We start from the raw sequence: 15266 nt of genomic DNA, 5'->3' as shown, positions 1-15266 counted from the left end.
TACAGCATCGGACTTTCCTTTCACCACCAGACACATCCACAGCTGAGCGTCCTTTCGGCTTTGGCCCAGTCGCTTCATTCTTTCTGGCGCTACTAGTACTAGCCCTCTGCTCTTCCCCAGTAGCATATTGGACGCCTTCCGACCTGAGGGGCTCATCTTCCAGCGTCATATCGTTTTGCCTTTTGGTACTGTCCATAGGGTTTTCATGGCAAAGATACTGGAGTGGTTTGCCATTTCCTTCTCCAGTGGATCACGTTTTGTCAGAACTCTCAGCTATGACCTGTCCGTCTTGGGTGGCCCTGCACGGCATAGCTCATGGCTTCATTGAATTACGCAAGCCCCTTCGCCACGACAAGGCAGTAATCCATGAAGGGGTAGAATGCAGTATTGCAGGCTAATTCTTCCCACAGCCAGGAGTTTGATCCTGACTGGCTTAAACGGTGACACAGCCTTCCATTTTTCCAGGGTCAGTAAAATGAAGACCCAGATTGTTAGGGGCAAAATGCTGACTCTGTAAACCACTTAGAGAGGGCTGTAAAGCACTCTGAACTGTTATATATGTCTAAGTGCTATTGCTATTGTTATTAGTTTAAAAAAACAGAGTGTTGTGTTATTCAGAGTGTGGTGTACATATATTTATTGTAGTATATATTTGTTCATTAAATTCATTTATAGAGTGGATTTGTAATATATTCCAAATTCACTTAAATGTAGTATTTTATTACTGATATAAAATATGTAGTTAATATGGATTATTAATTAATATTAAATATTTATTATTAAATATTTATAGAACTGTTACTGGAGGATAGTACCATCTATGCATCCACCTATATTATTTCTTTCCTATATTACTACTTTCATCACAGTCACATCATTTGATGCACATTGGCCAGAAGTCCCACCACAGGCCATCCACAGGCATGACCAGTGCTGTTTCAGTGCTGTGCCCAGGCCAGAAACCTGACTGAAAAGGATCCAGATAAACCATTTTCTCCAGATTCTCTGAGGCTTCATTGCAACCACCTGCTTAATAATTTTAAGGCTGGGATTGATTAGGTGAAGGCTGAGGAAGGCAACCTGAAAGAACTGGGTTTACTTGCCCAATCTTATTGCCCAGCTGCATTTTTTTAAAGTACCGGTACCTTAGATCTTGTTTGGCAAAATCAGATAGAAGATCATCTGATGGGACATGAAATGAGTTTGCTCTGCATCCGGAGCATGAACAGGATAAAACTATGTACATTCACTCTATATTGGATGCTACCTGGATAAGACCTGTTGAGATGACAGAAGCCTCATCTTGTGAGATTATTTGGATTCAGGTTGACTATGTGGAGCCTAAAGAAGCAAATTGGATTCTCTCTTTCTTATTCTCACCTGTGGAGTCCTGCTTGCTTAGTGGAAGCAGACAGGGGGATGAGAGGAGTGAAGATATCCTTCAGATGTATTTGGGGAGGATCAAGTGGGGCTTCAGAAAAATGAGGTGGAGAGTGGAAGGGAATGAAATGGCAAATACTAAGATCACTTCATAATTAAAAGTCTGCTGAAAGAAATGGACTTTTACTGTTTTTATAAATACTAAGAGATTGGGGTGAAGTACAAGGGCAATGCAGAAAGATTGAGGAATACCTTATAAAAATCTCTTTTTCTGACCTTAACAGCAGTTCAGTTTTAATGACAAAAGTGAACTTTGAGTCAAGCCTTATAATATTTAAGGCTTTGCATTTTAACACCATAAGCCACTACCTCAATTTTCTGTCTCCAAACTTACATTTTTACTAGGTTCAAAGCTGGGCTGATCAGGTGCCAATTCCCCAATCAAAAGTGATGCCATGTGCTTCCTTACTAGAGTCTTGTCAACATGAAAGGCTGTGAAAGGATCCTAAAGCCAAAGCATAAAGAAAAAAGAGGAAAAAATATTATAATAAAGAACCAGTTTAAAGGCAACCTGGAAGAAACATGTTTAGGCTAACTAATTATACTTGATTTTTACCTTTCTTCTTTCCAATTCAAGGCATCACAGGCATAATTCCCAGGAGGTGTTTGACCCAGGATAAAATTATTTTCCTTCAAGAAAACAGTTCAAAGTAAAGCCACTTGCATGCAGCTGTTCTGCTCTCTGTCTTAGAACTGGCAAGAAGTTACAGCCTTTGTCAGATCCACTGGATGGATCAGACCAAGAAATCTACTCCACAGGAAGGCTAAAACTACTTTGATTATTACTGGCCATAATAACAGATGATTCATTGACCATATGCCAGTCCCAAGCCCCCCAAAATGAGAAGAGTTAGGGAAAGCAGTGGTGAATTACCCGGCAAAAAAATCTCACCAAAACACTTTATGGCAATAACTCAGTATGACTCAGATTGGATACCAAAAGCGGACCCTCCAGGTTGGATTTTTTATGATGTTGTTGGAGGAAAGCCTTCAGGAAGCCCAACAATTGACGGTGCCCATGATGAAAGAGGTTACCTACACAGTACAAAGTTATATCAAATTGGATCATGGAATGTTAGTGGCATGTCTCTTGGGAAGCTTAAAATTGTAAAAAAAGAAAGAATTAGAGTGAATATAGACATCCTTGGTGTCAGTGAGTTATACTGGACAAAGGAGTGATCAGTTCAAATCAGACAAGTTTATGGTTTATTTTTCTGGAAACAATATCAGACGTAAGCAAACAAGCGGCTAAATGTGTTGAGAATTACATAGCATACAGTGATTGCATAATATCTATCCAAATTCAAATAAGCCACTCAACATCACCATACTACAAATCTACGCTCCAACTGTAGGCTCAAATCATGAAATTGAACGTTTTAAAAGTGAGCTTCAGTGTGCTCTCAAGCAAATACCAAAAAGGATCTTTTTTATTTCAATACAAAAGTAGGCCAAGGAGATGTTGCAAGAATAGTAGACAAGTTTGGGCTAGGGGAATGGAATGAAGCTGATAATTGTCTAGTGCAATTTTGCCAGGAAAACCATCTCAGCATAACGAAAGTTTATTCAACACAAGCAACATTTATATAAATGGACAGCACCAAATGGACAACATTCAAAATCAGATAGACATTAGAAAAGTTCTGTTAAAACACTTCGTGGGGCTGATTGTAGCTGATTGTAGCTTAGACCATCAGCTATTAGTCGCTAAACTTGTGCTGTTACATCAGCCATAAAGCACTATGCAGTGCATATTGTGCTGCCACCATGTGGTTTTTGGGGAACTACAACATTATATTAATTTGGGGAACTACAACATTATGTTAATTTGTTCAGTCAACTCCTCCCATTTGTGACATACTTCCTCCTTTTTAACTCCGTTCTTTCACTTCCCACCATACATGCGGACAGTAGGACCATTACTGTCTTCTGACCTTGAAATACCGTCCATTCATCATCTACTACACCTTGTCTGCTGTAATCTTCTCTGCATGCAAATAAAGGTCCTTATGGATGATAAAATGGTAATTTCATGAGTTCTGCTATCTGGCAAGGGCTGTTAACAGTGATAGTATCCACTTATACAGGCCAGGCACAGGGGTCTCAGCAAGGGGATACATCATTAAACAACAGTCAGAGTCAGAATAATCAAAAGACAGTAGAATTCCTACAGCCTGCAATCCATATGTGTGTGTCATATCAGCAAGCAAGATCAGTGCAATCCGCCATCTTGTGAAAGCACATGGTCGCACAAGCTTACTGCACATCTCCTGTGTATGCTGAAAACTGTTTCTGTACATTGGACTGTGTTATAAACCCTGTCTAAGTTGCAATTCATCTGCTTAAAGAGACAGTACCCATTTTTTGCAAAATGTGAAAAATGTCTAGACAAGGCTCTGAACACTCTTTTATCGCTGAATCAATGCAGATGCATCATGCTTCTGACCACACAGATGTACAGACAGCTGATTCTGCTGTAAAATCCAAGTGCACAATAAGACCAACACAGAAACTCAGAGAAAATTATGAAACAATTAGAGATGAATTCTCCAGTAATCTGTCAGTCCTATGGGACAGAACTGCACACTGCATGTCAGTTTTGCTGTGCTTTAATGACAATCCTGCTGAATTAAGAGACTCTATAGATCACCTATCTGCAGCCTATGAATGTTACCAGCGGCTGTCTGCAAAATACACAGCCTTCTTAAAGGACTCTAATATAGATGACTCCTCAGCAGAGGAGACTGCAGACTGATGCACTAAACCACCAAAGAGATCTCCTAGTGCAAGATGCAAGGGATAAGGCAGAACTCCGTATTGCTGAACTGCAGGAGACCAGATCTCATAGATCCACATCCACTAAATCCACAGCACGTTCTTCTAGATCCTCTCGCTCCAGGACTTCAACATTAAGTGACAAGCTGGTAGAGGCCCGTGCACATCTAGAAGCAAAGAAAGTGCAAGTTACCTTTGCCAGAAAGGAAGCTGAAATAGAAGCTGAGAGCAAAGCCCGCCAAGCAGAGGTGGAAGCTCAGAGCAAGGCCCGCCAAGCAGAAATGGAAGCTGAGAGCAAGGCCCGCCAAGCAGAGGTGGAAGCTCAGAGCAAGGCCCGCCAAGCAGAGGTGGAATCCCAAATAAAGATTCTGCGAGTGGAAAGGGAAGAAGCAGCTTCTCTAGCAAGGCTAAAGGTCTTTGAACAAGCAGTGAAGGAAAGCACTGATCCAGATTGTTCTATCCCAACAGAAGTGGAAGATCCAGTTGAATGCACCAGTAAATATGTGCTAAAGCATAATATTTGCAACAATACAGAGCCATCTTCTGTACCTCCTGCGAACAACACTGTTCTGACTCTCAGCATAGAGACCCCAAACCTGCAAAGGCCTGAGCCTGTTCAACTCCACAACACATGTGCGTCAGCACTTCAAACTGCTTCACCACCTGCTGATGACAAGGTAACTTCCAACAATAAACAACAGTTTAATCAACAGCCAGCACAAGCCTTAGAGACTAAACCACAGCTGAATCCTCTTGGAACGTCATGCTATCCTGGTACACTTCACCCTTATTCACCAGAGAACCTTCACACCCAAGGGGTCCCACAAGTTTCTTTGGCACCAAGGAGTGAGAGATCAGACCTCTCTGACTTCGCCAGATACATGATTCGCCAAGAGCTCATCAACACTAGCCTCTCAAGGTTTGATGACTGTCCAGAGAACTACAGATTCTGGAGATCAACCTTCAAAGCTGCTATTGCTGATCTCAACCTTACCACCAAGGAGGAACTTGATCTACTCATAAAGTGGCTGGGGCCAGAATCTGCAGATTGTGTTAAAAGATTGAGAACAGTACATGTTGACTCTCCAGATGCAGGTCTTGCTGCTGCATGGGCAAGACTTGAACAAACCTATGGAAGCTTGGAAGCAATAGAGAATGCTCTATTCAAAAGACTGCAAAACTTTCTGAGGATAGGCAACAAAGATAATCACAAGCTTCAAGAGCTAAGTGATCTCCTCATGGAGATAGAATTGGCAAAAACAGACCCACATCTACCTGGTCTAAGCTACCTGGACACCTCCCATGGTGTCAATCCAGTGGTGTTAAAACTGCCATACAACCTGCAGGAGAAATGGACACAACAAGGCTCAAAATATAAAAGACACTATGATGTATCTTTCCCCCCATTCTCATATTTTTGCAGGTTCATCAGCGAACAAGCCTGGACAAGAAATGATCCCAGCTTCAACTTCAGTGAATTCAGTGTGCCTGCTCCACCATCATCGTCAAGGTATGATAACACAGCAGCTAAACACAGAGACTTACATGGAGCTGTGTTTACAAAAAAGATGGACATCTCACCTCCTGTACCATCTCCTGCTCAAGGGAATGGTTCAGGTGATGGAGATAAAGTTCCTAATCGTCAGTGCCCTATTCACAAAAAACCTCACCCTCTTAGGAAATGTCGTGAGCTTAAAGCAAAGACTATACAAGAGCGGAAAGAGGTTCTCCAAAAACTTGGAATATGTTACAGGTGCTGTGCTTCTTATGACCATTATGTTAAAGACTGTAAAGCCTTTGTCAAGTGCACAGAATGCAGCAGCGACAAACACATTACAGCTATGCATCCCACTCCACTTCCAGGGAATCCATAGCAACCACCTGCATCCAACCCTGCTTCAAATCATGGCGGGGACCAACAAAGTCATGCTCCAGTCACAAATGTCTCATCTTCATGTACTCCACTTATACAGGCCAAGCACAGGGGTCTCAGCAAGGGGATACATCATTAAACAACAGTCAGAGTCAGAATAAAACTGAAGCTCAAATTCTGCAAAGTGAAAAAAAGGTATTTCCCTCCCAAAAGGTCAATCTGAACAACATCTCATCTATGTCTGCCATAGATGTTAAGAATAGATTTGAAGATGCAATGGAAAGATCCAAATGAACAGTGGCAAGAGATCTCAGGTAACATAGTTGAAATTGCTGGAAAGTATGTGTCACACCAAAAACCAAAGAGAACAAACAAGTGGCTGATGACACCATCAAAATAGCTGGTCAGTGAAGGGTAGCCAAAGCCAAGGATAATAAGGACAAAGTTAAAAAGCTGAATGCAATTTTCCAACATGAAGCCATGAAAGACAAAAATAGGCAGTGGGAGGAGCAGTGTCAACATCTGGAAAAAGCTATCAGGAAGGGACACAGCAAGGTCATGTTTGCTATAGTGAAAATGATGCAATCCAGCTTTTCAGTACAGCAAGGAACTGTTAAAGACCACAACAGGAATGTACTAAGTAACCAGTAGAAGATCAAGAACAGGTAGAAAGCATATATCGAAAGACTATAGCAATTTGGTTTACCATCAAGATGATAATGATGACAACCCAATTAATAATGAACTAAACATCTTGAAAGAAGAAGTAGAATGGGCCATGGAGAAACTGCCAAACTAGAAAGCTCCAGTTACTGACAAATCTAGAAATCTCCAGTTACTGACAAATTACTAAGACCAAGGCCACTTAACATCCTCACTGCCCTGTGTCAAGAGACATGAACTACATGTTAATGGCCTCAGGACTGAAAAAAATATGTTTTAATCCCACTAGTAAAGAAAGGTGATGCCAACGACTGCTCCAACTATCGGAAGATTTCTCATGCCAGCAAAGATCATTAAACAGAGGCTACAGAATGTCATTGATCAAGAATTATCTGATGTAGAAGCTGGCTTTAGAAAGGGTTGCATCACTCAAGATCACATTGCCAATATTAGATGGATTATGGAAAAAGCAAATAAATATCAAAAGGATTTATATATGTGGTTTATTGATTACAGAAAAGCTTTTGACTGTATAGAACACAATAAGCTAGGGGGGGGGCTTTGTGTGACCTTGGTGTCCCAACCCACCTGGCCAGACTTATCAGATCACTGTACACTGATCAGGAGGCAACAGTGAGAACAGTCTATGGTGCCACAAATTGGTTCAGCATCAGTAAGGGAGTTAGACAGGGATGCATTTTATCACCATTTTTGTTCAATCTGTATGCTGAAATAATAATGTGAAAATTAGACCTGGAATTGCCTGAGGTTGGAATAAAGTTTGGGGGAAGAACCATAAATAATTTGAGATATGCAAATGATGCAACACTATTGGCCAAAAATAAGGAAGAACTGGAAAAAAAATGATCTGGAAAATCAGGATGAAAGTGAAAAAATAGAATTGGGTCTTAACATCAAGAAAACATAAGTGTGAGAGTTCGACATTAAGAATGGCTGATAGAAGAATTGATGCCTTTGAACTCTGGTGCTGGCATAAATTATTGTGTACACCATGGGCAGTCAGAGCAATCAACAGAGAGATGCTGAATTGTATAAAACAGGGGTGGGGAACCTTGGGTCTTTTATGACTGGCTCAGGAATTCTGGGAGTTGAAGTCCACAACTCATAAAAGAGTCAAGGTTTCCCACCCCTGGTATAAAACCAGACAGATCATTAGAAGCCAAAATCACAAGACTACATTTGATTTACTTTGATGATGTCATGCATGTAAATTCATTTAAGAACTCAATGGTGCTAGGAATAGTTAGTGGAATAATAAGAAAGGGCAAGCACAGAACAAGCTGGCTTGATACCATCAAAGCTAATACAATGATGAACGTTCAATAACTGAAAGAAGCTGTGCTTGATAGGGTGGCATGGAGAGCATTTGCTAAGAGTCAGACATGACTGAATGGTTAAACAAGTCATTATCTATATTAACAAAAATCACCCTATTCTTTCAAAATTTTTGACCTTAAAGGGAGAACTCTTTTGTATTTGTTTAAAATTCTAAACATTTCTTTAAAAAATTCATCTTTATATCTAAAACCAATTAGAATAGAATAGAGCTGGAAGGGACCTGGGAGGTCTTCTAGTCCAGCCCCCTGCTCAAGCAGGAGAACCTATACTATCTTGGACAAGTGACTGTCTAGTCTAGTCTCTTCTTAAAAATTTCCAGTGATGGAGCACCCACGATTTCTGGAGGCAAGCTGTTCCACTGGTTAATTGTCCTCATTTTCAGGAAGTTTCTCCTTAATTCCAAGTTGCTTCTCTCTGATCAGTTTTCAGCCATTGTTTCTTGTCCTGCCCTCTGGTGCTTTGCTGAATAATGCGACCCCCTCTTTTTGATGGCAGCCCCTCAAATACTGGAATACTGCTATCATGTCTCCCCTATTTCTTCTTTTCTTTAGACTATTAATTCATGTATATTTTAAACTTCCCTTTAACATACAGTCTGTCAAGTTCACTTTCAGTAATATTTTGCAAACGTTAAGAATTACTCAGCCATTATACATACATGTCCTTGACTTACAACTGTTTGTTTAGTGACTAAAGTTACAACACTGAAAAAACAATTTTTCACATTTATGACTATTGCAGCATCCCATTGATCAGGTGAGGACTTCCAAGGTGAGGACAGCCTGTAAATACATTCCAAATTTATTTTCAGTAATATTTTATAAACTTTAGTAGTCACCTATTCATCCCATTTTCAAATCTACTTTAGAGAAACAAAACAATGCCTCGGACCTCTCATATAGTAACATATGTGAAACCGATAAAAAACCATCCTAACTCCAATTAACCTATTAAATTTAAGCCACTCCCTCCAGCTGGTCCTCATGGAATAGAATCTTTTTCTTCTGCAGAATTTCTATTGAATAAATATGAACTTCTCTTTTTCTCAAGAGATTCTTCAGTATGACTTCCCAAGCTTGTTCTCTTAGGGATTGTAGATTTTACTTGCAACCCTTCTTTATCAACTGCACTGGAGAGTTTGTTATTAAACCATTTTCATAGTAGGGACTGCTGGTATCAGATTTATATTCCAAAATTACAATTAAATCCTTTGCATTGTCAGATACCTGTGCATTAGCCTCAGTGGAACAGCTTACCCCAAGAAATTGTGGGCGCTCCATCACTGGAAATTTTCAAGAAGAGACTGGACAATCACCTGTCTGAGATGGTATGGGTTCTCCTGCTTGAGCAGGGGGCTGGACTAGAAGACCTCCAAGGTCCTATTCTATTCTATTCTATTCTGTTCTGTTCTGTTCTGTTCTGTTCTATTCTATACTTGCATCTCTCGGTCATTCATCTTTCTTCCAATTTCTTGAGTGATTTGTTCCTCTTGCTCCTCTCTTGTGACATCCTTAGAACATAGTTGATCTAAAAAGTGAAACATTATGTTTAAATACTTTTTCTAAAATAACTTTTGCCTCTATGACTCACTTAGATACATGGAAGATCGCCATGGTTGTACAATTGGAGAACAAACATCAAGAATCTGGTCTAGGCTGATGACACTATCCTAATAGCTGAAAATGCAGAGGATCTGCAAGCTCTAATGATAAAAGCCAAGGAGTACAATGGGAAAAAATGTGACTAAAATAACATATAAAGAAGACCAAATGAATTACAACAGATAGAAGAACCAGCCTTAGAACTGATAATGAAGGTATTGGAGTATTAGATACCTTCTGTCTTTTAGGATCAACCATCAACAGAACAGGAACAAGCAGATTAGCACTTAGTAGAGCAGACATGAAGGCCTTGGAAAAATTATTCAAATGTTATGATATGTCTATAAATATCAGAATTGTGCAAGATATGTTATTTCCTGTGACACTTTATGGAAATGAAAGTTGGGCTTTGAAGAAGCAGGATAAGAAAAGTATTGATGTTGGAGAAGACTCCTGAGAATGCCATGGGCAGCCAAGAAAACAAACCAATGGATCATTGGACAATTAAACCCAGACATCTCACCTGAGGACAAATAACCAGGCTAAACCTGCTCTATGGAAAAGGTTCTAATGTTGGGAAAAGTGGAAGGAACAAGAACATGACCAGCAGCAATGTTCCAGTTGCATTGGAAGATCTGAAGCATCAGGTTAGGGACAGAATGTCATGGAGAAAATCAGTGATTAGATTAAATTGGATTAGAGTATGTTAGAAAGAAGGAATTGAAAAAAAAAGTCTGTTTCCAAAAGAAAGGAAGAAATCCATATCTGGCATCATAGATGGGTTTATCTTTACATATATCTTAGTGCAATATAAATGAAATAAGCTAAAAAAGAAGTAACAACAGCAAAAAAAGGAATCCAACGTTGACACGAAGAGTGAAAAAAATCGTGCTGCACGGAATTGGAAACACCCGATTCTCCGTCTCGCCCCTGCCGCGCGCCTTACCGTGGCGTCCTGCCCTGCGTAACTTGCGATGACCCGAGAACCCCCTGGGTGCCTCCTGTAGAACCGGCTGATGTCATAGACTTTCCTGTCAATCACCAGCCAGCGCTCCTGTGGCGGGTCTCCCTGGCCAGTGCGCAGCCCGATCTCGTCCCAGGTAAACCACCGCGAAGGACCGGAGAGATCGGCCGCGGGATCAGCCTCCCTCCTCTGCCTGACCCCGGTTTCTCCTTGCTGGGAAGCCATCACCCTCCCGACTGAGACTTCGGGGTAGCTGGCACTGTCCTTTTCAGCACCACCGGGAGGGCGGACTGGGCGGGTCCTGGCGAGAGAGATTTCGCCCTTCTCCCTCTCCGATTGGCCGACAGAGTTTCATTGCCGCTGCTCTCGTGGAGAACAAACGCGGAGAGGGAGGTGCCGCAAAAGCCAACTCGGCCGAGTCTGGGAAGTTCGGAATTTCGAGTCCGAAAGAGGAGTTGGCGGCTGGCAGCTTTTTCTGCAGTAAGGGGAGCAAACTCCTTTTATTGGTTCCATAGAAATCCTATTTCTTCGCAAGCAAAAGGATAAGAATTAAGGTCCCTTCGTTTGATTTCAGTAAACTGGGAAACAAGTTTTGGAGTCTCTCTGTGGAGCCTCTATTTTGACTGATTTCATCAAAAAGCAAGATCGCCCCAATTCTTTAGCCCCGCAGTCACGGGAGGCAATTCGATCAAATTTTTTTATTTTTATTTTTTTTAAATTCCATTTATATCCCGCCCTTCTCCGAAGACTCAGGGCGGCTTACAAGCTTAGCAGTATGCCAATCTGCGATTCAGTCTGAAGTTAAGTTCTTCCTGAATATCATCACGCTTACTTCGCATGTTCGCACCACGGATTAAGGATGCACACACTTCTTAGAAAAGTATTTGAAAAGTTTGGGACGGAGAAGAGGGAAAGAAATACTCCTGCAATCCAGATCCATGGGGCGAGGGGTGTCTGTAAAGCTTGACTTCCCCAACTGTAGTGATGGGGCCGAAATCAGTTGTGCCAGTATTCATTTTGGAGAACAGCCTGACTTGTGATTCAGAGTTGGTTCTTCTCTTTCTGCCTCCTCTTCGTCCCTGGAATGTCACAGGTTGAGAATTTCTACGCAGAAAAAGGAGACTGGCAAAATCTGAAAAAAGCTTTTCATTTGTCAAAGCATTACAGTGACAAATTTCACGTCCTACTGGTAGTGTTAGTCTGTCATGGGGAGCTGACAGAGATGGATCACTAATAAATGGATTGAACTTAAGAGCTTTACACATTCCAAACAGATTTTAATCACATTATACAAGGAAGATGCTCTTTTTGTGTGTATGTGTGTCATTCAAATCCCGGTGTCTGACTGGACAAATTTTACTGGCAATATTTCAGAAATGATTTCCCATTGCTTGTTTCCTAGCACTGGGATAGAGTGACTGTCCCAAGGTTACTCAGCTGGCTTTGTGCCTAAGGCAGAACTAGAACTCTCCTTTTTCTTTTTGTAAAGGCTTTATTGATTTTTTACAATAACAACCTTAGTGCCTGGTGTATAGCCTGTTGTCTTGGTTCATAATTTTTTTAGGATAGATATACAATCAATAATACTTAATTAACAATCAGTAATAATTTTTATATTTCCATAATTAGTATATCAATTAATAATATATTTCCTTGATCTTCTCTTCTCCCAGTAGTATTCTCCTTCTTCAACATTAAACAAATATAATTTTTGATATTTTATATATATAAATGATTAAAATAAACATTTTCTTCTATATTTATACCAACAATAATAGCGTCTCTATATAGCATTTTTTCTTATCAACTTATATTATTTTCATAAAAGTCATCTTATTGATTCACCATGCATCTTATTTTCATAAATCTTGTTTAAGCTAAATTTCTCCTTAATATTCAAACAATTCTTACCAATTGTAATTTTCTTGGTAATTAACATATAAGTATCCAAATTTTCCATTTAAATATATCATCCCAGTATTTTCATATTTCATATATTATAAAAAAAACTATACTACTATGATAGATGTTATCTATCATAACATCCACCTATAATATCTTTTTAAATCAATTTATATTTCACTTCTATTTGTAAAAGTTGATTTGTTAAATCACTATATATCCTTTTTTCAAACTTCTTATTAAGCCAAATTTCCCTTCAATATTTCAATCATTCCTAAATTTTTTCAAACTTAATTTATCTTTACAATTCAAACTTTTTGTTCACTTACATCATCCCAGTATTTTTACATTTTGTATCTTATCAAAAATACTATATTACTTATATCTCTTATCCCACTTATTCTAAAGCCCCCTTATAGCCAGTTATTTGTTTATTTAGCCATATTCAAACAAGTGTTTGCTTGTATAATGTTCCATCTGGTAGGGCAGATCAAGTCTGTTAAGCCCATCTCTGGTCTTCTTCCTTTGCCAAATAGTTTTCCAAAATAATATTTTCAAGTCAAACAGTTCTTGTATATTTATAGTTGTTGTTAGGAGTAGAGGATAGATAGTATGTAAGATGTATGCTTTTTGTCTCCCAAACAGTGATTCTCCTAGCAGTGTCCATTTTGTTAAGTCTTCTTTCTTCTCAGGTTTATTTTGATATTCTAATACCTAAGGTATCTTTTCCATATTTATTGTTGTATCCAAATCTTGTAAGTTTTTTCTTGTTTGTATTAAGTTATAATTCCCTACATTTGTGGCTTTGCAAATTAAGTCATTTTTTTCTAGTTTACATTCTGTTATTTGATTTGTTTGTTCATTCTTTATCATCATTCTTTGGGTGTTTTTGATTGCAAATTTAAATTAGAAGTATATTCATTTATGTTATCAAAGTTGTGTTTAATCTCCTCATGGTTTAAAGCTATTGTGATTTATATCTGTTGTAGCATTGCGTAAATTTCCTCTTGGAAATATTTGTCTTATCTTGGAACGTTGCTTCTAGAGGTCTTTGATCTTTCAGGCTGAGTTCTTCAGAAGTAGATGTTAAGTGTGGTTTTCTATCATTTTTTGATGAATATGTCACATCCATGTTGTCTCCCCCTTTCGAGTAATCCATCATGAGTGCCATAGTCTCTGTAGTTAGCCTTGTCAAGCCGGCCAAATCTCAAATCCAAACAGTCCAATTTTGTATAGTTCTTGTCTTTATATATAGTTTTTATAATCCACTCTATTTTCAATTGTCAAGGTTTCAGTAAAATCAATGTTTTATAATAATTCTTTCTTTCAGGAGTCAATTGTCAATCAGTCAGAATTGCAATTCAATATATTTTGCCACCTTAAATCCTTCCTGTAACTTTCCCTCTCAAAGATTAGTTATAGATCAAAGATTTTCTTTTTCTGTAAACAATTCATAAATTTAGAGCACAAAGTATTTCTTTTCCTTCAGACACTTTCCAATCTTATAGCTGGCCCAGTATATAATCTCTTCTCTGATAGACTATTAAAGTTCATGGGAACATATTTTTCTTTGTTTCTGGACATTCTCTTTAATGTGCTATGTTCTAATTATCCACTAGGTGTCAGCGAATATTTGTTTTCCAGCTCTTTCAGGCAAGAAATTATTCTTATTATTTTTCTTTTTTATATATAATTTCATCAAAAACCTTTAGAATATAATCTTAGCATTTTGTTTTAGTTTCTAAATTTGATCAGATTGTGGTATTTTGAATTTAATTTCAATATGTTTCTTTCATCCTTAAAAGTTAATTCGTCACTTCCATCTATGGGGGAATGGGAATATAGTTCTCTCTCCTCACTTTCAGAGGTTTTCTTGCTTTGGGGATCTTTCCCAGGGACTTAGTTGCAAAATAAAGGAGCGAAAATCAGATACTCTCACCAATTCCAAGCACGCTGTTCACCGTTGTTCTGGCTAGTACTCTTGGACTTCGGCTGCAGGTAGCTTGGGCTAGACGCTGGCATGAGGTTAGCCTTTCTCCTGTCGGGTCAGAGAGCTTCCCCCAGATCGAAACGGAATGACTGCCACCATTCCATGATCAGCGGGGTGCCCCTCTTCCTTTGCCATCTCTCCGAGGCAACTTTAGACCATTTAGGGTCCCCTGGCAGGACAAAAACAGCCATGGGATCCAGAGTTTCGCAATCCTGCAGCCATGAGCTATAGTGCAAAAACCAGAAGTCCCAAAGTCTCCTAGTTTCTAGTCTGATATCTTAAGTGTTACACCAAACTGGATCTATACTAAATGGGTGCCTTAACTATTACACCAGACTTATACCAAACTATTCATAGTGAATAGCTTACGCTATGAAATAATCTCAGTTGAAAAAAAATAGCACATTTTAGTTATTTGAGAAGGACAAAGTAGCCTTTCTATAGTATTATTAGTTTGGATCAATTCAGTTTGGAGAAAACATTTTTAAAAACATTTGCAGAATTGCAAAAATGCCTTAGAGTGGAGTGGTTTTTTTTGTTTTGGTTACTCTATTTCAGAATTAAATATTTGCTGAATAGGATATTGAAGGATGTTGATTCAACTAATTATGTACAGAATGTCTGGAATAATAAACTTGACTATTTTGTCTTGGTAAATCAAAGGAAAGTCAATAAATAATTTGAAATTTGTTTCCTGGT

At 39.0% G+C, this 15266-nt stretch overlaps 1 protein-coding gene across 1 annotated transcript in view; it reads right to left on the bottom strand.

The window, feature by feature from the left end:
- LOC308661045 (acyl-CoA (8-3)-desaturase-like) overlaps positions 1-10900 on the bottom strand; it is a gene marked incomplete at both ends in the record, with an annotated part of 55934 nt that extends 45034 nt beyond the window's left edge. The window contains 2 exons of the mRNA XM_081315750.1: positions 1775-1885; positions 10658-10900. Of these exons, the coding sequence (XP_081171876.1) occupies positions 1775-1885; positions 10658-10900 (354 nt within the window). The remainder of the gene's footprint in view (positions 1-1774; positions 1886-10657) is intronic.
- Positions 10901-15266: the final 4366 nt, after the last annotated feature.

Source organism: Vipera berus, assembly GCF_964194415.1.
Source record: "Vipera berus genome assembly, chromosome: 1".
Classification (NCBI taxonomy): domain Eukaryota; kingdom Metazoa; phylum Chordata; class Lepidosauria; order Squamata; family Viperidae; genus Vipera; species Vipera berus.
This window is presented reverse-complemented; position numbering and strand designations above follow the sequence as displayed.